This window comes from Coturnix japonica, chromosome 10 (assembly GCF_001577835.2).
Source record: "Coturnix japonica isolate 7356 chromosome 10, Coturnix japonica 2.1, whole genome shotgun sequence".
NCBI classification, from domain to species: domain Eukaryota; kingdom Metazoa; phylum Chordata; class Aves; order Galliformes; family Phasianidae; genus Coturnix; species Coturnix japonica.
In genome coordinates this window covers 1,773,071-1,795,353 of record NC_029525.1, presented here as the reverse complement: position 1 = coordinate 1,795,353, position 22,283 = coordinate 1,773,071, and the positions used below count along the sequence as shown (strand labels likewise).

At 47.0% G+C, this 22,283-nt stretch overlaps 1 protein-coding gene across 2 annotated transcripts; it reads right to left on the bottom strand.

Annotated features, from left to right (window-relative positions):
* Positions 1–163: 163 nt before the first annotated feature.
* Positions 164–22,236, bottom strand: EDC3 (enhancer of mRNA decapping 3). 2 transcript variants are annotated; one of them, XM_015872680.2, is made up of 7 exons: positions 22,114–22,236; positions 20,091–20,272; positions 18,707–19,020; positions 14,175–14,510; positions 6,621–6,774; positions 5,408–5,625; positions 164–4,398 (listed from the first exon to the last, which is right to left on the bottom strand). In XM_015872680.2, exons 2-7 carry the CDS (start codon positions 20,252–20,254, stop codon positions 4,064–4,066), a joined length of 1,521 nt encoding a protein of 506 aa, XP_015728166.1. In that variant the 5' UTR covers positions 20,255–20,272; positions 22,114–22,236; the 3' UTR covers positions 164–4,063. The 2 variants fall into 2 exon arrangements, with proteins under 2 accessions (XP_015728166.1, XP_015728167.1); XM_015872681.2 differs by having other exon boundaries at positions 20,091–20,274; positions 22,127–22,224.
* Positions 22,237–22,283: the final 47 nt, after the last annotated feature.

Below are 22,283 nucleotides of genomic sequence, written 5' to 3'. Positions count from 1 at the left end.
AAATAGGAAACTAAGCAGGACACTTTGCTCCAGCGGAGGGCAAGAAGTGAGTTAGCAGGCTCCGTCTCTACCCTCATGCCTCTGAACTGTGAAGAGCAGCAGGAAGGCTTGTTCCACCAGGGATATCAGGCTCCAGTATTAGAGCAGACAAGCAAATAGCACATGTGAATAGTTGCAGTTTATTTCAGGGCATCCCGCAACAGCAGCAGGAATTAGTCATTACAAACATTGGGTCACAAATGGAATCGAGCAGTGACACAGTGCAGTGATCTTCACGTGGTCGTGACCACAGAAGCACTCGCAGGCAGTTCCTATGATGGTTGTGAAGGTAGAAACTTATCTCCAACACGTTTTATAAAAGAAATGGTGTTGCATTCTTTGTGTTGCAATGGCAGTGTGAGGGAAGGAGGAAACCAAGGGATCTGGCCCTCCTGGGTCTTGCAGAGTGCTCCAGCAGAGCACACACTTGCAAGGAAGATGCATTTCATGTGGGCGAGACCCATACTTCCTTCCTCAAATAAGCCTTTGTAGCCGAGAGAAAGTACAGCCAAACACCCAGATGTGCTCTCACTTTCAGAAAGCAAAGTGCAGGGTAAAGGTCAGCAGTGCAGAACACAGCCCCAAACCCTTCATTGTGCCCTAAACACAGCACAGGAGTAGGAATAGGAAATCATCTTCCATACCTGGGGCCCTGTGCACTGTTATGTAGCACTATCGACTTTATTTTTTGCTTAAAGTTGAGGTACCCTATTGCTGCATGGGCCTGGGTGCTTCCTGAAGCCACACAGCAGTGACCACAGGCCTGATGCCAACTGCTATCCCTGCAATAATGTCTTTAACCTGGTTCAGTGCCCTACTGGGCATTTAGCTTCAGCCAATAGCACAACAGCGTAGCAGCAGGAAAGGATCCTGTGATTTAAGTCTTGAATGGTTCTGCACCATTGCTGCTCTGCATGTGCAATCCACAGTTTAACTGCCAACCCAGAAGAGCCAAGAAAAGCTTGCAGCCTCATTTAAAAAGAAGTGCCTTGAGTAAGAGAATTGAAAATACAGGGATTATGCCTAATGAAGTACTAAACCAACAGCCAGGGAACTACCACCCGCCCTCTTAACTCAGATGCTGCTCTGCAGATAAAGATAAGCTGTAGCTGAAACCTCTAAGGAAACAAGAATTACAAGTGCAAGGCTTTTCCAAAAGCCAACCCCACCACTGCCCTGTGCAGCCAAGTCAGAGCCACAGCCTGGTAAGTGCCACTACAGAACAAGCTGAAACATGGCTCTCCTGAGGATGGGGAGCTTCAGCTTAGCCCTTCCTGCTCACCCAAGGGCAGAGCAACAGCTGCTCAGAGCACTGACCACTCACAAAGCTCAGTCTGCCTGGCGTACGCAGCTCAGGAGTCCCACTGCCAGCAGGGAAAGCAGCTTGGGGGAACCAGGGTCCGAGAGAGAAGAGCCCTTGGTCCTGCTGAGGTAGATATGGCAAGTCTTCCCCCATCACACAGCACTTAGAATCAGTCTACCCATGGTTAACTAGGTGGGAAACCTTGTCATAAAAGGAAATTGAGTTCATTAAACTGGCCGCTCCCCCCCATAAATACATGCTGGCTGCAACCAACGACCGTGTTGTCTCTCAAGCACTTTTTTCCCCCCAAGAACTCCCAGTATTATCTTCCCTCCAGCTTTACCAGGCTCTAAAGGTAATTATAGGACTGTTCATTTTACAAGGTCTCCCCTCCTGCCAGTTTGGACAACTGGGGCAACATTTGCAGTTTCCAATCAACTAGAATGTCTCCAGACTCCCAACACCACTAGAATACAATTGAGAGAGGTCTCAGAGTGACATTGGCCATTTCTTGTTACATCCTGGGATGAATCCCACTGGGCCCCAGTCTTCAAGGCATCCAACTGGAGCAGCCAATCCCACACTATTTGGGGGTCTGCTGGGAGTTCATTGTTCCTGCAGGCACAGTGCTCCTAGGGTCCCAATCAGTGTAGAAGACAGAGGCAAAGAAGGCATTAAAAGCCACTGTTTTATCTGTGTTCCTGTTTGTGAGGCAACCATCCTTACTGAGTAACAAACCTTTTGCTGTTAACATATTTTAAAAAGCCCTTTATGTTGTCCCCCACAGTATTGGCCAGCTTCAACTCTAACTGAGCTTTGGCTGCATGGATCTCCTCAGCTCTCTTCCAGTGTCTGTATATTTTCCTTCTTTTCCCACTTAAGCTGCAGAAAAGATCCCTGCTTAGAGCCAAGCCAGCCTTCTGCCTCACTTCTTTGACGTCTGCCACTTGGGAATCAGCTGCTCCTGTGCTCTTAAGAGGCAGTAGCCCTTACGAAGTGACTATCACTGATGGACCTCAATGCCTTCAGAAGCAGATCCTCTGAGGGAGGCCTGAAGTTTGCTCTCCCCACATCCAGCATCAGATCTAAGCTTCCTGGCAAATTAATTACTCAACTGCTCCCTTTCAACCAGCAAAGTCTTTTACCTCTGCCTCTGATACCCCTCAGCCTCTGCTCTCAGCAGATGAAAGGTAAAAAGAAGCGCCTGATCTGTATATGCAAAGCACACAGGGATCAACATGCGGTGGGCAGGACAAACAGAGATACAGCACAGCTAGAACTGTTCCCACACACAGGGCAGCTGTGCTCATGCTTCAGCCTAACAGAATCCAGCTGCTCTAGAGAAAAGGCACTGTGTGAAGATCTGAAGTCTTCCACAGCTGCTTGAACAGGCTGCATGACAAGTTTAGGATCAGCAGAAGCTTTGAGGGCAGGTAAGGCCCCAAGAGAACAGAGCAAGCAGGAAGGGAGCCAAGGACCCCAGTTTGGCATCTGTCTGGTGTCTCCTGTGTCACCTTAGTCTGGGCACAGAGGGCAGAACTGACCCTCACTCCAGGTCCCCAGTGGGCACAGGGGGACAGACTCCACATCCATTCCCACCTCTGTGTAACCACACAGTAATGCTGTGGCCTACCTGTCACTACTGGGTACGCAGCCCACTGTGACCCAAGGGCACTCTTGAAGGCCAGGGGTTGTTTCTTTCCAGTATACCCAGTACCCAGGTGTGCACAGCCACCCTCACACACAGCCTTTGTGCCCAAAGGGAATGACCAGATGTGTGAACAACCACATGGTGCATGGGAAAGACACTAGAAACACTGTAGGGGGACACATCAACACATCACCTGCACCATACAGCACAGTCAGAGCAACACTACCCTGCTTCACTGTGCTTCCCCCTGTTGAGCCACTCACCGTGCCAGAAATAAAGGGAACAAAGAAACAAACCAAACAAACCAAAACACTCTGGAAAAGTTCTTTACCATAACATAACTCGTTCCCCCGAAACAAACAAACAGCCAAGAGAATACATAAGCAAATAAGGCCTAGCTGAGGACATTGGTGCTCTCGGAGCATGTGCTGCCTGAGAGCTTCTGGCTCCTGATATGAGCTTTCTGATGAGGGAACTCTCTCCTTGAAGGGATGGAGCTACTATTGCCTTCATGAACAAAGAACAGGGAGGGGGAATCCAACAGAACAGAACAAAAATCAAATCCAACCTCCCACTACAACTGCAGGGAAAAAGAAAAAAAGAAAGGTTATTTCTACACAACCCAGGGGAGCTGATCCCACCAGGACAGTTTGCTGGGTCCATCTGCCCAGAAGGATTGGAAATGCATCCCAAGCCTCCACACCACCCATCGCTTGTACCAGAACATTCCCATGCATATCCCTATGCTATATAATCCCCTGGCAGGTTTCAGCAGCAACCGCTGCCATTGCCAGGGGCAGATATCACTTTTCTGCGTGTTCCTTCTCACAATGGCACAAGAGAATGAAAACAGCTTTGCAGTTACATTTGCTTCCTTCTTTCTGTTCCATTTTATGACTTTTTTTTTTTTCTTTTTTAATATAATATTTCTTCTGGAAGGAAACTCACTCCAGAACTTCACATCCTTAAGGCTTGTGATGCCTGTTTACCAGTCAGGTTCCACTGGACAGCTTATTTGACACAACTCCTCCTCTCTTCTTTTCCTTCAGGTCCACGTGGCTGGATGGGCTCTAAGTGGAATGCAAGGGGATGACGAATTTGCAGCCGAAGGGTGAGTGGTAGTTTATTCCCACTTCCTGAAAGACCTTCTGGGGAATGCCAATGTCACAGAGGTACACACGCCCTGCCCTCTCACCCAGGGGCAGGGGTAGCCCCAAGGCCAGCGACCACTTGGCATCAATGCCCTGCTCCATTTCGCTTATGGGAGGGTCTATGCTGAGGACGGGTGCCCGGTTCTGGTTGGCCCAGTCCACAACTGCTTTGTACCAAGGCTGATCTCTCAGAAAGGCATTTTCGTGACAATCCAGGCAGTTGATCACTAGGTCAACAGGGGTATCGGGGAGATCTGAAAGAAACACAAGCACTGTGAGCAGCGAGGAGCAGCCTCAAACCTCAAGCTAAAGCTCAGTGCCCTCCTTCCTCACACTGTGCTGCCTGCAGAGTCTCTTCCATTTTTGTCTCCATTACCCTCAGTCTTTTTCCACACAGTCTGGCCTCACAGGTTATCACTGCTGTATTTCTGCAGAAGACACTGACATCAGTATTTCAAAGCTCTGTAACTCGCTTCAGCAGCCCTCAGATGGCACCACTGAGCTGGCTCTCCAGTCCAGGCAGCTTAGGAAAGCAGGGAACTTCTCCTTCCATTAAAAATGGAGATTTTTCTAATCTGCATGCTGAATAAAAAGCATTTTGTTCTGAAGTACATCTGCTGGACAGCAGTTTGTTTGCTGCAGTGCTGCCTGTTTCACTGAGCTCACTTGGCCTCCTTGTACCCACTGTCTGCTGCATTACCTCCTCACAAAGCATCCAGTTAGAAAGCATCAGTCTTCACACAGGCACATAAGGCCCTGGCACCACAACCACAGTACAACATATTGAGCAGTTTCACATTTGTTACTCCCAAAAGCTTTTAACAAACTAGGTCTTATATCGGTGCTGGTGAAACAACAGAGAGAAACAAGCTCTCTCACAACCAAGTGCTAAGTATCAGCTTATTCTAGAGCACGCTAAGATCTGAGCTCTGACAGCCAGCTCAGCAAGGCTGCATGCATGGTGCGAAACAGCAGTTTGGATGCTCATTTACTAGTAGTTTCAATATGCTGAACAAGGCAGGCCGTTATTCTAAGAGAATGGCTGGTCTGACTCAGCTTCACACAGCAGCTCTTGTGTTTGTTCAGACCGGAAACATCTGTACCAGCACAACTGCTCCACTGTTGGACCTCTCGAGCCTCTGCCATCCCAGCAGCCTCCAGGCACACTTCTGAATGCCACTAGATGGTGCCACTGGCACGTGCAGGCAGCACCAAACTGAACAGCACAGATATCTGCTATCACCTGCACTGCTACCCACTTACCTTTGACGCTGGACACCTGCTGGCCTTGTGTCTTGCTGAAGAGGTTCAGCTCGTTGGTAATGGACTCCAGCATCTTGACGAAATTGGGCAGGAAAAGGATGACGTGGACGTCGTGGTTGGAGAGGTGCCGTCCACAGCTGATCCCCTGGGCCCCTTTCACATGGGGGCCACACAGCAGGGCTACCGTGGGCCGCTGATGTACATTTTTCGGGTTCAGCCTAAACAAAGACAAAAGAGGTATGGTAAAAAAACAAGGCAAATCTTCTACCTTTGCAATGCTAGAGGGAAAAATAATAATAACAATAATAAAAAACAGCAAGATGCAAATCAACAGGTGTTTTGCAAGCCTTCCGCTTTCTCTGAAGAGAAAGGAACCCACACCCTTTTGCAGGGCTGACAGCAGAGAGATGCTCTGCTTGCAGGTTCACTTCAAGATCCCTTTGCACCCATGGCAGAGAGGTGGTCCCAGCCTGCCCTGATTCATCTCACAGCCAGCTTATACTTTCAAAGCAGGGGACATCTCCACTGCTCTTACAGCAAGCCTGAATTTCGTGCTAATTTACTTTTAGAAGGCTTTTTCTCCCCCCTCTGACTTTGAAAAGCAGCTCTGCAAAAACCACAATAGCTTAACAGTTTAAGTTGTGAAAAATGAGCACTCCAAAGGCAGCACAAGTGATAGTACAAGTCATACATCAGGTTTTTAGCTGAGAGGGTCAGAGCTGCCTGGTAGGTCACCACTTGCTGCTTTAATTCAGTCAGGATCTGGAATGCAAGTAAAGCACTCCTGCACAGAGACTGTTAGGGTTTACCTTCCGTTTCAAGAATAAATCATTTGGACCTTCTACTAACAATCTAAGAATACGTGTGCAATTGCCTGGTCACATCAACAGCAATGCTAAGGGCAGGCACTGAGCAGCTCTCTTTGAGTCAGTGTGTGCAAAAAGTGACAAATGCTCTCCAATCTTGCTAGCAAACGAGGCCCACCAAAAGGGCAAACGTTCTCAGTTCAGTGGTCCAAAAGGAGAGAAGACAGATGGCAGCTGTCTCCACCTGCAGGACCGCTGTGCAACAAGTGACAGCAGGCACCTACAACACATCTACCTCAAAAGCAAGCTCTCTGCCTCTTTCACTTATCCCCATTCAGAGGAAGAAGGTAGCAGAAGCAAGATCTTCTCAGAGAGGGCAAACTCCCAGCATAGGTGATGAGTGTTACCTGTTGGGTCCCCCGAGCAGGCTCAGAGCCATCTGACTTGCACACACTCCTGTCATCTCCAGCCTCCGCTCCAGGGTCAGCCCATGTTTTTCAGCAACTGACAGCAGCTTTTTGTGAAGCTCGTACGACACGCTGGGCACAACCAGCCCGGAGTCTGGATTTGAGGAAGAAATAAAGAGAAAAAGCTTCAAAGAAATGGAAAACAAACATAACTGAATGCTGCAGTCTGTTTTTTTTTTTTCCCCTGACAGCAGTTAGAATAGACCTGGTAGATGTTATAAAGAGCCTGCTCAACCCAATAATCCAAGTGAGAGCATCACATGTATCCCACCTTGCCAGCTCAGTTTGCAGCCACCACAACTATTAACCCAAGGGATAGTGAACCCACTTATCCCCAGATACTGAGAACAAATTCTGGAAGTCTCCAGTTAGGAATACACTTGCTTAGCCAGGAGTTACTACTCTGCTTAAAACAGTTATTCCTATCGTGTCAGTAGCACAGGCAGCCTCCTCTCAGTCACAAGACAGGCTGTAAACCAGATACTACCCACATTACACTTTCTTGCAGTAGGTTCCTGGATCTCTACCAGTTCCAATACACAGCAAGCCATCCCCATTTGCCTTGTAAGCATCCCCACTGCCTTGGTGGTGCCATGTCACATCATCTGTCTTCAGACACAAACACTGAACCGTGATACATTGGAGCAGTGAAGGAGCGACACAGCTGAAAGAACAGTGTCTATAGAGGAATTCTTCTCAGACATTTGACAGCCTGGTCTGAGAGCCAGGAAATGCTTCAGCATGTGGATCAGGGGAAAAACAAACAAGAGAGGTTTTGTTAAGCCATGAGAACAACGCCTGCAGCAGACAGCAATACCATCACTCCAGCCTGCTTCCAACAGCAGAGTAGTGTGGAATCAGCAGGTGAAAGAGAAACAAAGCTGAATAACTCTTCAGGCCAATTCATTGCACACTCCTCCTAGCAGGGGAATCTGGTGCTGGCTTCACAGAAAGAACTCTGCAGTAAACTGCTCTGGAAACAGGGGATTTCTTAACACAAAAAAGCAGCTATGGGAAGCCACAGCAATTTTTTGATGGTGTGCTGAGCAACACAGGAAACTGGGAATAGCTACTCAAGGCCTATGGAGATAGAAGTACAAAACATAAGTATCAGGTGAGAAAAACTGCTGCAACAGCATGATAACCTCACGTATATTTGGCCACAGAAACCAGACTCTCTATTCTAGCTTTTCTCTGCAGCTTATGATTGCATCCTTTGGTCTGAATTTGATAATTAGCCCCATGCAGGATTACAGATACAGGCTGTTCTGCCTTCCACACACGCTCCTACAAACCCTGGGGATCCTGAACCATCTCCCAGCTCAGGAGCAGCACAACTCAACTCCCTCCCTGTACAGGAGGAACACAGCTGAAGCAGGAACACTGCTCCCAGCCAGACAAGCAATCCCAGCAGAACCACATGAGAGCTTCGGTGCCTTGAACTATGTTACAATACCAACTGTTTAGAGAAGGCAGAGAGTTTCAGTTTCTCTGCAGACTTGCTTTGCTGGGAATTCCTTACAGGGCTTCTTTCCTCGGAAAGAAAAGCTAAGCAGAAATACTGAAGGCCTAGCACGAATGCTCAGCAGCAGTACCAGCTCAAAACAGAGCTGCAACGGCATACACATCCGCTCAGAAAGGAAACCTAACAGTTACTCACATGCTTGAGCAGAAAAACAGCATGAGAACCAGTTGTAACAAGCCACTGCCACATTCAAATGAGGAAAGCAGTGTGTTTTAATTGCTAAGAGCTGTCGTTTGTACTGCCATGTTTCCCCAGGGTGCAAGGCACAAACAACTGCGGAAATAGCAGGTTTTTGCATATCCTGAGGTTTTCAGAGCACAGGTGCTCCTGTAAGGTAACAGGGCAGAGCAGATCACACTGGATGCTGGGCTGAATCCCTATGACTTTCATCTCCCAGCCCTGCAGACACAGAGGGACCAAACTTGTTCAAGCACTTGACCTTGCATGCTAACAGCCCATTAAACCACCTCTGCTAACGACCTTTTATTACACGCAGTGCACATGGGAGCATGCACACTATCAAAGTCATTTTGGAGTCTTGATAGCAGCCGCCAAACGTTTGGAGTCATAAGCCACTAATAACGCTACGCCTGTCCCACTAGTCACGCACCTGCCCCGTGTTCACACACCCTCTCAGCCTCCAGTGTCACGCAAGGCTCAATCCCATCCCGATTCCTGCTAATTCATCGGGTCTTGTTTTTCAAGCTTGAGGGAAGAGTTGGAACGTGTGACCTGAAGTCAGGATGTCACTGTGCAGTGGGGCAAGCCACATCCTCTGCTAATACGGAGCACACGACTTGCAGAGCTCCTTCTGAACCACAAGCTCCTGCTTCACCATGGCACAAACTCCTCAAACCAGAAGGATGGCAGAGCCACCTCATATTCTTTATCTATCCAGTGCAGCGTGGCCTCCTCTTCAACTGCTCACACCTCTCTCAATAACTTATTTCAGGACACAAGGTGTTATAAGCACACCTCTGCCATCAGCAAGACAAAACCCAGTGCCCAGTGGGTTAATGCAGAGGGAATTGCTGGCACAGGATGAACTCATGTTCAGCACTTGGCTTGGGCTACACTTTGCCCTCATTGCTCCCTCTCAGGGGCAGGCTCCAATGCCAAGAGAACTTCCCTTCTTCACACTCACGCAAGGCCTGACCTGTTCGACTGGCTTATCAGAACCAGACCGAGGGAGTTAAATAAACTCTGACAGAAAGCAATCAAGGAGGCAATGGGTAAACCCACAAACAATAACACTACTGCAACAGAACTGAACTCCTGCCAACTTTAATTATGTTTGGGTTGGACAGTGCGTCTTCATTGTTTGGTAATGAAGGTAATAAAAGAAATTAGCTCTGGCCTTTTAATATTAAATAAACGTATTCTACAGCTGCCTGGGAAAATAAAAGGGGGGGGAGATAAAGCCTGAATAGTTCTATGACACGCAGAGCATTGCTGAAGCCTGATTAAACACGAAGCTCAGCCTATGGGCCATGCTCTGTCCTGTGCACAACGACTGCAGACCAGTTACCTCCTCCAGCTTCACTATGCCATGCTACACACACAATGCTTGGAGGAAAGAATAAATGCCAGCAGAAGGACTGAGCTAATAATACCAAAGTTATCAAAAGGTTTCCCCCAACAAGCCCAGAGCTACACTGCTGAACAAGCCCCAAACCTGTGCTTTCAGCTGGACAAGAGAGAGACAAGAAGAGATGCTCAATCTCCATCTTTTACCCAGATAGATGCTCTCCAGCTAATAGAAGAATTCAATGCAAGCTGCCTGAATGGAGGACACAGTCCTAGACTTTGGATCTCATGAAAACTATACACAAAAGCTCTTCCCCTCCAGCAGCAAAGAGCACCAGGCTCCACTGCTGCTCAGCTCATGCTCAAAGATGCAGTTACCTGCAGAGGACATAACCTGCATCCACGTGAGGCAGGTTGGATATCATCAGTTTGCTAGCTGCCTTGTGAAGGGTGTAAAGTTGGAGCCACCTGCCTGCAGACTCAGGAAAACATAGTTATGTGCCCCACACGTTATTCCAAACACATGCAATTGCATGAGGTGAACTTCATTTGCACCCTCCTCAAAGATCCCACATCATTCAGCACACAGTCACTGCAAGGCAAGGCAGCTACCCACGGGCTGAAGCATTAAAACTTACAGAGAGAAGAGTCAGTCAAGGACACGGCACAGAAAAGCCACACTGTCATCATCCACACAGAACACTCAGGCTCAGTTCTGCAGGCTGACCCTGCTGCATCAGCTCTGATTGCTGCCTTGATTTACTATGAAGCTTATTCTCCATCTCCTTAATGTGTGGAAAAGGAGTTTCTTGCAGGACAATTTGGAAGTCTTGGTAGGGGAAGCACAGAGAAAGAAATGCATTACCAGTAGTGCAGAGAAAGAAAGTAATACCTCATCTATCTGGCAAACAGCCCTCCTCTTTACTCTGTGTGCTGTCTCAGCAGTACCCACTGCTTACAAAGCCAGACTTCAGCTATGAGCCTGCTGTGTGCATCAACAACCCCTGCTCAGTGTGGGAAAGAAGGTAAAGTGTTGTGGCACACAGGAAATTTCAGCCTAGTTTGATGGCCGCAGGCCAGATGAGGGAGATTTTAATCCAGTTTAATCATCATGAACTGAAACCTATGGCATGCAGGTTGCGTGTAATAGCAGTGATTAAAGGTAAGAGGAAAGAAGAGATGAACTGTAAAAAAGGAACCATTAAGAGACACAGACATGACTGAGATTATTAGAGTCACTGATGACAAACCTACATGCTCCACCCTACCACAAATGTCTCTAGGCTAAAAGATATCAGCACATCATTGGCTTGGTGGATACTGCTGAAAAACCTAATCCCAAAACACTGCTGTTTTGAACACAGCTAGCTTTGATGCTGATAGCAAGTAGGAGGAACAGAGACAGGCCAGTGCCAACGGGCATTTAAGCTCTAACCAGACAGCTCTGGAAGTAGACAACTTACACCTAACAGAAAGGAACAGCAACCTGCCCTTCCAGGGAGGCAGATGTCCGTGAAACAGCTGTGCTTCCCTTTTTAAACATAATATAATAGCAAACAGACAGATCAATAGCTGCCAGCTCCAAGGAATAAAGAGCAGTTAATATTTGGGAGTGATTCACCTGTATAACTCCAGGAATGGGTACAATTTAGCCACAATCAAAGCACTGCTAGGCTTTGAGCTTCCTGTTTTCATTTCTGTTTTGGAACAGATCCGGACCTTCATTCCCTGCTTCCTCCACTATAATCCTTACCCCGTAGCTCCAGAACACTGGGCAGATGCCCTCCACCACTCTGCCTCTGTGATACTTGCTTCCTCTTCCACACCTCCCAGCACAAGTTTCCTAAGTCAGCTGAGCAAACCTCAAAGCATTTCGCACTGTGGGAAGACACTTGCAGCCTACAGCACACCACTCAATTCTGAGATGTGCTGAGCCAGGAATCCACGTTAAGCTTATCGTGAAGAGCTGTTCTCCCTGCAAAACTCACATTTCTGCAATTATTTCATGGATATATCGTATACAAAAGGTAATCAAAGGAGAAAAAGGGGGGAAAAGGCTTGACTGCTTGGCACCATAAGACTGACACTGAAAAAAGCATCCTGATGGGATGCAGTGCCTTTTGAGCTTTGCTTACATCCTTCAAGGCTCAGTTTCTTCCAGTCAGTAGCAAACATTGAGACTGGAAGCCTATGGAGTGACAAGGGGTGGATATTTAGCTCGCTGCCAATGACCACCAGCATCATTTTGTGTTATTACAGCAGACAGAATGATTATTCTACCAGCCAAAGCTCTTAAGATGATCATCTTCAAGGCTGGCCAAGGGAAAAAGAAAGGCTGAAGTACTTACTTCCCCTATAGCTAGAAAGGGCTTTTTGCAAACAGCTGGAGTGCTTTCTGTGAAAAAGAGAACCCTTCAGGAGTCCAGATACAATTCTAAAAAGGAAATTCAGAAGCAGAAAGAAACCTTAGCGCAGATATATCCAAAAATAATGGCATTTTGGGGCTCCTGGCACTCAGCTGACTTCAGCACTGCTGCTCTTTGTAGCTTAGCATATCCCCCTTTCAGCTGCTAAACAAAGAAATCCAGATTTCATCAAGTGACAGCCCATCATCGCTCCAAGCATTCTGAATACCCTTCTGTCCTTCTCACTACAAAAAGCACTCGACTGAAAGCCAGGAACAGCAGGCAACTTACAACTGTTTACAAAAGCTTTTGCTAGCTAGCTGGTAGCATTTCCTAAGCAAAAGTAAACTTCCTCAGCTAACACAAAGAAAACTGCCCTCTGTGGGGAAAAATACATCAAGATACACAGTGAAGGGATGCACAGTTTGCAGGGCTGTGAACGTGCCCTGCACAGCACAGTGAAAAGGGAGCTGTAGTTGGCAATACCTGTTGTGTAACATGACAACTTTTCTTCCAAACAGATCCAGAATTCCATACGGGAGACTAATCACCCAGCAGCAGCTAATGAGGCTAGCAAGACCCTGCAGCTACAGAGAGAGGGTCACCACTCTCCCTCTGCAAACTTGCCAAGAGCAAAACAAAACAGCAGCGCTTTCACAGGGCTGCTCCGTTGTGCACACTGCAGACAGGGTGCCAAGAGTTTCCATAGGAAACAATGGAGTTCAGCAAATGATTTCTTTTCCAACCTCTGAATTTCCACCCTGAGGTTTGCTGGTTACGGCACAACAGTTTTCCTCCCAGGAATTATGCTTCTAGAAAATCATATCAGCTGCACTTCTCCAACAGTTTGGTTAGCCTTTGTTTCGGTCTAGACATACGTAGAGGCTCTGTCTCTTCCAAAATAAGCCAGCTGGAAGATGAATTGACAGATAACACGTTTTAAAATCCTCACACAAAGGAAGAAGTGCTTATTCACACATAGTACAGCCCATTGGGAGCCTCAAGCCACAGGGTGCTGTAGCAATACTGAAAGCTTGCACAGAATTAACGTGTTATTGCTTAAACTAAGCAGAAAGGAAAAAAAAGGCATCAGAAGCTATTAATACAGATCTGAACCACTTCTGCTTCAGGAAGTCTTGAAGTTGTCAAACATAGCAGATCAACAGGAAGGCGGATGCCACAAAAGGAAAACTCAGATATCATATCACTGCCTAGCAGAACCAGTAAGAAAATGACGTTTTTCTACAGAAAAGCAGCAAATCACTGTGAATGAATCAACTTCCTTCCAACAAGTGTTTCACACCCCAGATGGAGTTTTTCTGGGTAGAGAAAGAATGATGGGCTAAGGACCTGAGCACACTCACGCTCAGTGGTCAGACTGCCAGGATCCAGCTATTTAGTGCCCCTCTACAAAAACATCTGGCATTTGATTTTATGCTGGTGTGAAACAGCTGCCCTGGGGTGCCAAAGCTCCTTCACTGCTATGGTTGGAAGACCCAGAGCTGTTTCTTTTTACACCAATGGCATTAAAAGTTCCTTATAACCACATAATGATGACGCACCGGAATAGGCTGCCCAAGGAGGCTGTGGATGCCCCATCCCTGCAGGCATTCAAGGCCAGGCTGGATGTGGCTCTGGGCAGCCTGGTCTGGTGGTTGCTGACCTTGCACATGGCATTGTGGTCCTTTTCAACTCAGGCCATTCTATGATTCTGCGATAGAATACTTGAAATCTCCTGCCTTCTATCAAAGAAAGCAGGAATTATGGCATGGCTCCCATCAAAGCATGGTTCCTCTTCAGTTTCCATTCCTTTTAATCCAATCTTCAGTTTCACTCCTTACTGCAGAAAACTTACCTTGTTGTCCTACCTGAATATTTCTGATCTCAGAAATATTGCAAATAAAGGCTACAGACACATAAGAGAGACACAGATCCAACCTTACATGAGTGAATGTACCACACTAAGCTGACAGACACCAGATGTACCCCAGCAAAGCTGCAGAGCTTGCACCCTTATCATGAAGGGAGCTGGCATACCCGTGCAGAATTCTTTGTTAGCATTCTGGGGTACCACAATCCGTCTGTAGACTATGGGCTCTGACTCCAAGATGTTCTCATCGTGCCGATAGCGAGCTGGCTTTTCATTCGGGGTCCCACGGGAACGGGTGCCGCTCCTCCTCTCGTAAGTCTCAATCTCCTCAAACACAGCTGCCTTGTCAAAAAGGGCCAGGTTCCCTTCAAAATCAAAATCAGTGTCTGGGATTTCATCAATGTCGTCCCCGAAGCACTCGTCATCTTTGCTCTTCATCTGCCCGTTTTTCAGCCCGCTCTTCTTTGGAGTCACCTGGTTTGGATGGCGGCTACTGGATGACCCTAAACAAAAATAAAAGCAAGTTTTATAAGGGAGGACAGCTCACATTTGGTGTCTACTGACCAAGGAGATGCTTGTTTCTCAAAGCACCCGCAGACCTCATCTTTGGTATTACTCACGCTGAGATAAGCTAACAAAAAACAGAAGAAAAGGCACCAGGGAATAGACTTTCAGGGACTTTCCTTTGGCAAGACTAGAAAAACAAGAAAAAGCTTGCCCACAGTAGGCAAACCAAGCGTTTCTACTCATTTAATTCAAGATAGGGTTATGTTAGTGATAAGATAACAAAAGAGCCCTGGTCTAGGACTACCTTATTCCTACTACATTGGGCTTTTACCAGAGTAAAACCAACTATCCCCAAGCACCCTTGTTAGCTCCGAGTCAGATAACAGAGGTCCCTGCAGCAACACAGCTAACTTCTCTAAAGGGTTTATCCTATTTATCCTAACCTCGCTGTATCTCTAACCATAGCACAAAGCCACTACAAAGCCACAGTTATTAGTACAGTGGTCAGCATGAAACTCCAGATACAGCATGGTGCAGTCAGCAGCACCAAACCTCATCAACACTCTACTTCTAGAGTCTCAATAATAATTGGATGTCATTACTAACTATAGTAGGTCGCTCATCTATAGACTCATTTTCAAGCTGCTGGAGACTACATAGTTTATTTCAGTAGTTTGTTCTCACTCAGTTATACACCTTTCATCAAGAAGCTACTTAAGCATAGAGAGCATTAGGGAAGAATTGCTGGTAACAACATAGAGGGAAAGGACAAGGCTCTCCAGCAAGAATTACAGTATGGGAGCTGCAACCAGTTATTCACATACAGTTTTAAGAGAAAGGTTTTACTAACACATGATTTTCACTCTCTCCCCCTCAGAGGGAGGATTCCCAAACCAAAGTTAACACGCAAATCACTCCAAAGCTGTACACAACTTGGCATGGAGCTGGCAGACATTGCATTCAACACTGCTGCTAACAGCAGCACAAGAAACACAAACCCAGGCCAACACAACGGGCCAAGTCTCCAAATGTTTCACTGACTGCAGGTCAAAGCAACAGACTCAAAGTTCACATAAACGAGAGCTTGCACTGAACACAATGAGAAAACAAGCTCATTTCTTGTGTGACTGTCAGATGTTAGGGCAGCTCGATCTGTTCCTGTTATCCAACAAGAGTCCTTACACTCACTGCCAGGTTTTTCTCCAAACTACTCTCTCCTCTACCCTCAGATGACCCAAAAAGCAAACTGTGGGGATGGGCAGCCCAGCCATGCAGCAGATCCAGGGGACAGAGGCAGCTGATGTGAGCAGCGTGTAAATGCTGACTGAATGAAAAACTGCATTAGAAAAACTGCAAGAACAATGGTTGGAAAGCTCCTCGGGCTCCCCTGCAGACACCGTGAATGGGAGCCAAGACCATACCTCATCAAAACGAGACGTGCCAGCATTGTGCTGGGCAGCTCTCTAATCCACACCGATGGATGCCAGCCCTGAAATACTGCTGACCCCACAACAGGCTGTCTTATTATAGACTGCATAACCACCCACTAACAGGGGCTGCAAGAGGCTTCCTACCGCTCCAAGCAAAGTTAAGTGGTGTTCCTCTTACTCTCTAGATGGGCAAGCTGGCACCATCGAAGGAAAAGGGCTGAAAAATTGCACAAGGGGAGGAAAGGGAAAGCTCAGGCTAACAGGAGAAGTACCAACTGCCTTCCATGTTGCTGGTGTGACATTATCCCCGGCCCTTTCCTGAAAGCTGCTATTCACAGCCCTGCTTGCTTCCACAGCCTGATCCCCATCCTCTGCCAATCAACCACAGCAACTCAAGAGCTTTCAGCTCAGCTCTTTTCAGAGCCACTCTCAGAGCCTCTGCTCTGCGTGCATATGTGCACAGAATATTAACAAGAACAGCACATCTCCACATCAAGTTAGCAGCTTGACAATGCAAAGAAAAACACCTCCCTCTAAAGACAAACAATACTTCCCAGGCTTCTGGTTTGTTTCTTAGAAGAAAAATCTTTTATGTATAGCACACAAGCAAAATGTAAAGCCTCTATTGAGTTGGCTGCCTTCCTGGCAGACCCCTGCAGCTCTCAGCAGCAGCCCTGGCATGCACAGCCCCGCTCCAGCACAGCACATACCCTGTTGTGCAACATGTAATCTGTGCTGCTGCTCAGTGCTTATCAACTGCTGTCACACATGGACTCCAAAGGCAGAACTTTGTCCCTGACTTGGCACACTAAGGGGCAGCAAAAGGTCAACTTGGAGCCATACTAAGCATGGGCACAGTACAACTTAGTGCTAGATGACATCTCAGCCCATCCTTGCCTTGATTCCTGTAGCCACGACTACCTCCATCACACTGTGGAGAGACTCATACATTATTTAGCCTGCTCTCCAAATAACATTCCAGAGGGTAAGAGTTCAATTTTTCTCCCTCATTGAGCTGAAAATGAAGCCAAGCAAATAAGAACCTACTCCTAGCACCTTGCTCAACCTGTTTTAAAAAGAGTCTGTAAAAGAAAATTGGACCCACTGTTGTGCTTATGTCAAACTGAAGCAAGCTGTTGGTGGGTTGAAGTAGTTTGAAGCCCTCACTGCACACCCCAGACCCACTAGATTGCTGTTATGTGAGGTGATCTGGCCACAGGCACTGCCCAGCAAGACTAAATAAAGCAGGAGTTACTGCAAACAACTGAGGGTAGAAGGGAAACAGAAAGGCCTGAAGGTGGCTAAGTTCACCAAGGAGAACATGCCCTCCCCCTCACATCATCTTCAGACAACATACAGCCTTTGATCTCCTTGTTTAATTGGTCCTGTGAGTTTGTTTCTTTTCCATGCATAAAAACAAGGGGGGAAAAAAATCAAGTCGTATATCCTGATGCTGTAATAATTGCATGATGAAGATGTGGATATATATAGCTGAGAGGGCTTCATGGAAGAAAATAAATAAATAAAAGGTGAAAACCAAAGAACATACCCAGTTTTGGCACAGCATTAGAGCTGGCTGAGGAGTTTTTTAAACAGGAATTAGAATAGGGACGTCTGGCTTTGGTGTAAGGATTGAATCAGTGCATCTCATTCTCATTAGATGATGTTGTGTTTTTAACAATGCAGCAAAAAGCACTTGTAATTACTCATAGGGCAATGCTGTAATAGGTTTCAGTTAAAGCATGTATAACCATAAGAGTTTCACAATATCATAATTTGGTTCTGGTTCCTTTTAGAGGAAAAAATGAGGCTGTCTTTTGGGCTGTTTTCACTAAGGAAAGATAACAGGAGTTGGGAAATCATTCTAACCAACATCATCCAGTCCTATCTTTTGCAGCATTTGATGCTGATGAAGCAGAACACACAGGCTGTTCTTCACACTGAACAAGGATGGGCAGCGTTAAACAACAGTAAAACATGGCAGAACTGTAGTGCAACTGATCTTTCCATTCAGCTCACACCCCACAATACAACTTGCCCTTTCTGTTTTGCATTAACAAGTAGAGCAGAACTTCCCACAAGCTGTTGGATATTTTCTCTGCCCCTCCTCCTGACCACCAGCCCACAGGGCTGGAGAGTGTAATGAGTAGCACCTGTGTTCTTCAGCACCTGTTGTTCCTCTGCACTGTGTCCACATGTCTTTTTCCCTGTTGTCCCCCCCCAAACATCTGTTCACTCCTATTCTCATCTCAACCCAACCTCTAACCTCACACCAGCAGAAAGAAAAGGGGGAAGAAGAGCTCATACTAGCTTTTATGGGCCAGTAACAACACCATGAGCACCTCACAATCCTCCCAACCTGCAGCACACAAAAGCTGCCTCGGGCTCCCACTCAGAATGCCCTGCAGAAGCCAAGGAATCCATCATGCTCTTGATCTGTAGCTGATCATGTGCTATAACAGACAGATTTGGCTGCATGAACATTCTCATTAAGTTCTGCATGAGATCACACCACCACTATGAAGGAATTTAAGACAAGTGCAAGACCCCTGGAAGATCCATACTTGCAATACTTTGAAGCACGTGTTCCGAACTCTCTCCTCACTGTTTACCTTTCTCTTTCCCAGACCTTTTTGGTGGCAACACAAGTGTAAAAGCAAGTAAAGAAAACTCTGGTTTGAAATATTCTTGCTGAACAAGGGCATATATTGCAGTGGTAACCCAGGCAGGAAGGAAAGTTACAGGTGAACAAACAGACTCACAAGAATTATGCCTTCGACGAAAGCCTTTAGATTGATTCAGCGTTTCCATGTGCCGATCCATATAGCTCTTGGAGCACTGCTGCTGTGGGGAGATGATAATATCCTGATTCTTCATGTCTGTCCTCCTGGGGATGTTCTGTGGGGCACTGCTGGAGTAGGGCTTCTTAAACATCTTCCCAGTGCCATTCTGGCTGGGCCCTACTTGGCAACCAACCCCAGGGATGCCTGTGTCTGCCTGCTGCAAGTCCCCACATTGTCTGCTGTCCCCTGGCCCTGGGATCTCCAGAATCTTCAGCTCAGTAATGTCACCTGCCCTAAAAACAAGAAAAGAAAACCAGTCGTTCAGATATTTAACATTCCAGTTACTTCTACAAACAAAAAAACAACCAACACTGTACACGGGATTGGTTAGAGGTTTCTTTAGGTGCAATTAACAGTGGAAACAAGAAAAAGAAGGACTTAAATAATCTGGCGCATGCATTCCAGATACCAAAACATTCAGCTGAAATCACATGTATTAATAAAAACCTCAGTATTTCTGTGCCGCACCTGGATTGTGTTCAGGAGGTTTTGTTCTCAGCTTAAAAAGGAATCAATCAAGCAAAAATAATAAAAAAATAAAAGGCAATCAGCACAACCTTCCCCAAAATCTGTATTTATTTAAGTGTTCCTAGATAACAATTATCCTCAGCCTGGAAGCTATTTTTAATGCATATCTACATAAAGCTATCATTAAATTAGTGCAATTCACACTTGGACATAGCTGGCACTTGCTGCTTCATGAGGAGGATGATATAACTAATGTAGCAGTGAGCCAAAACATAACAAAGAAGTGGTTACAAAGACCTCCATCTGGACCGACTGCAAGACATAAATTAGAAGTTAGAGTCTTCCATTTCCAACTTAATAAGTATGTGTCCAAATGGGATTCAGAACTGACAGCAGGAAATTAACAAGCACCTGCTAAAGACTTCCATACCTCCTATGGGAAAGGACAATGACCAAACTCCTTCAAAATGCAAGTTCTTTAGGAATAAGAATTGATTTCCTGATGTTAGTGCTTAATCTAACTTAAAATATATATATCGGTGACTTGGAGACTTGACTTCTGTATTATGAAAGGTGCACTGGAAATAGGAAAGTGTCCATACACAAGTCTTATTTATTCTTTTCCCGACCCCAGTGTTACCAGGAGCTGGTAGGAATGAGCACAAGGGAATGACCACAGTGCTGCTGATTCAGCATCCTGCTCCCAAACTCACTCTTGTCTACGCAGAGGAAGATTTAAGGCAAAAAGCCTTTGCAAGGGGGAAAAAACCAAAGCAAAACACCCACCCAACCCTCACCTGGAAAAGACACAGGAGACACTGGGACCAACACTAACCTGAAAGTGACTTCTGGCACGAGGCATTTAACCCCGTTGTGGAAGGGCCGCGTAAGGGAGATGGTCTGGCTGACCTGATCCACAGCAGACACTCGCCCCTGGTAGACTCCCAAGCTCTCTCCACAGTTAATTGACACGATGCTTCCAAGCCAGTCCGTAGCCATATTTCTGGTACACAATTGCTGCAAAGAGACACAGGCCTGGCTGTGAGAATACGCAGACATGACAACCTGAATCAGCATCAATCACATCCCCCATCCCACACGTTGGCTCCCACCCAGGCTCTGGCTTCATCAGCTTCTCTCCTCTTTGTGAGCTGGAAATAACATCTACACGTACACTAAGGATCACACTGAAGCATAAATCCCTGGACAGGGCTCTGCTTAGTACCCTGACTTTAACCATATCACCCTTTGCTTAACTGAATCATTTTGCAGCAGATTTTGCAACAAGCAGCTTTGAAGTACTATTTTTAGTATCCAGTTTTGCCTGTGTACTTTCTCTCCCTGTGACTTCAATCAGGGAATTTATCTTCCCTCTGTACAGACAGCGAGGAGAACAGCTTGTACAAACTGGTGAGAACACTGAGCCCTGCATGTAGAAACCAAACCCAAACACCTTCAATCAGAGAATCACAGAATGGCTTGGGTTGAAAAGGCCCACAATGATCACCCAGTTCCAACCCCCTGCTGTGTGCAGGGTCACCAACCACCAGCCCAAGCTGCCCAGAGCCACATCCAGCCTGGCCTTGAATGCCTGCAGGGATGGGGCATCCACAACCACACTGGGCAGGAGGGAACCTTTAAGGGAACAGACAGGTAAAGAAACACATAGGAAACACAAAGGTGCACTGCCTGGTTACACCTTCATCCCCATGTAACTCCCTCACAGTTCTGATGCTTGACCCAACTTGCATCAGCACTCTTTGAAGCAGCTGAATGCAACGTTTGATCCCAGACTTTACTTTCCAGACAAACAATAAAGGAAGATAACAGGCTCGCTGCCATCACAGCGCTACAAAAGGCTTAACAAGCTGTCAGGAAAAACTAATCACTGCATGTATTTGCCTTTCTCTGTGGGATATTTGCTCAGTTTATGGACACGTGGTAGAAAACACAAAGGAAGAAAGCATAGAATGTAGCCTAGGGAGATTAACATCAATACATCCCAGGTCCTTTTCATTCTCTCCTTTCTGTTCTGAGCTTCTCAGAAAGAAGAAAGCCACTAAGAATAGCTGGGACATACACATGATATTGGGAAAACCAAACCAAACTCTTCACTTTCTTATTTGTATTTATATTAACCCACAACCATAAAGCAGTTCCAAAACACAGATAACACATCAGGGCTTCTAAAGCAAAACCAGAACATCCTGAGTTAGACACAAAGAGAACTCCTGAGTCCAGCTACTCTCACTTTATGGGCACATCATTCACTAGGAAGGCGCTACCCATCTAGTCAAGGAATTACTCAACCACGTGTGAGAAACGTGAGCACGGCTGTTTATTTACACACATGCACAGGCAACCTTGTCTAATTCTCTCCCTCATACTCTTCATTTCTGCTACCACAAGCAGCAGATACCTTCCATTTCCCCACATCTTATACTTAAGATACACGGTAGTGATGCCCCATCAACTCGCAGCGCTTGGAAAGAAGCGAGCACAGCCTTAAAGCATTGGACAAGCAGCTGGATGTACACAGGGCTATGGAAGAAAGAAGAGGGGAGGCACAAGGGGGAGGCACAAGGGGGAGGCACAAGGGGGAGGCCCAGGGGCCGCCCCCCGCCCCAGCCCCTCGCATTGCAGCCCATCCCAGCCGCCCTGAGCACAAGGCCCCGCAGGCCTCAAGGCCCGGTAGGACCGAGCGGCGTCCCGCCGAGCTCTAGGCCCCACTCCAGGCCCCACAGCCCCAACCACTCCCCCAGTCTCCGGAACGGCTCCGGGAAGGGCTCAGCGCTACGGCTCGGCCTCAAAGCAGCGACGGCCGAAGCCCAGAGCCCCGAGGCCCGGCCCCGACCCACCTCACAACCAGCTCACAACCAGCCGCCGCTCGCCGCCCGCCGCTGCCTCCCCTCACGCCTCAGCGACGTCCGGGATGCGTCACTTCCGGTCCCGCCCGACGGCGCCGCTCTCACCGCCGGCGGACAACCATAGAGAGGAGCGGAGTGGGAAGAGAGCGCTCTGCGCATGC

Excerpts from the sequence above, each read along its gene's own strand:
- EDC3 (XM_015872680.2), bottom strand. The coding sequence starts at position 20,254 with ATGGCTACGGACTGGCTTGGAAGCATCGTGTCAATTAACTGTGGAGAG. Across the intron at positions 19,021-20,090 it reads GTGCCAGAAGTCACTTTCAG|GGCAGGTGACATTACTGAGC; the intron begins GTTAGTGTTGGT and ends TCTTGTTTTTAG. Across the intron at positions 4,399-5,407 it reads GCAGGTGTCCAGCGTCAAAG|ATCTCCCCGATACCCCTGTT; the intron begins GTAAGTGGGTAG and ends TGTTTCTTTCAG.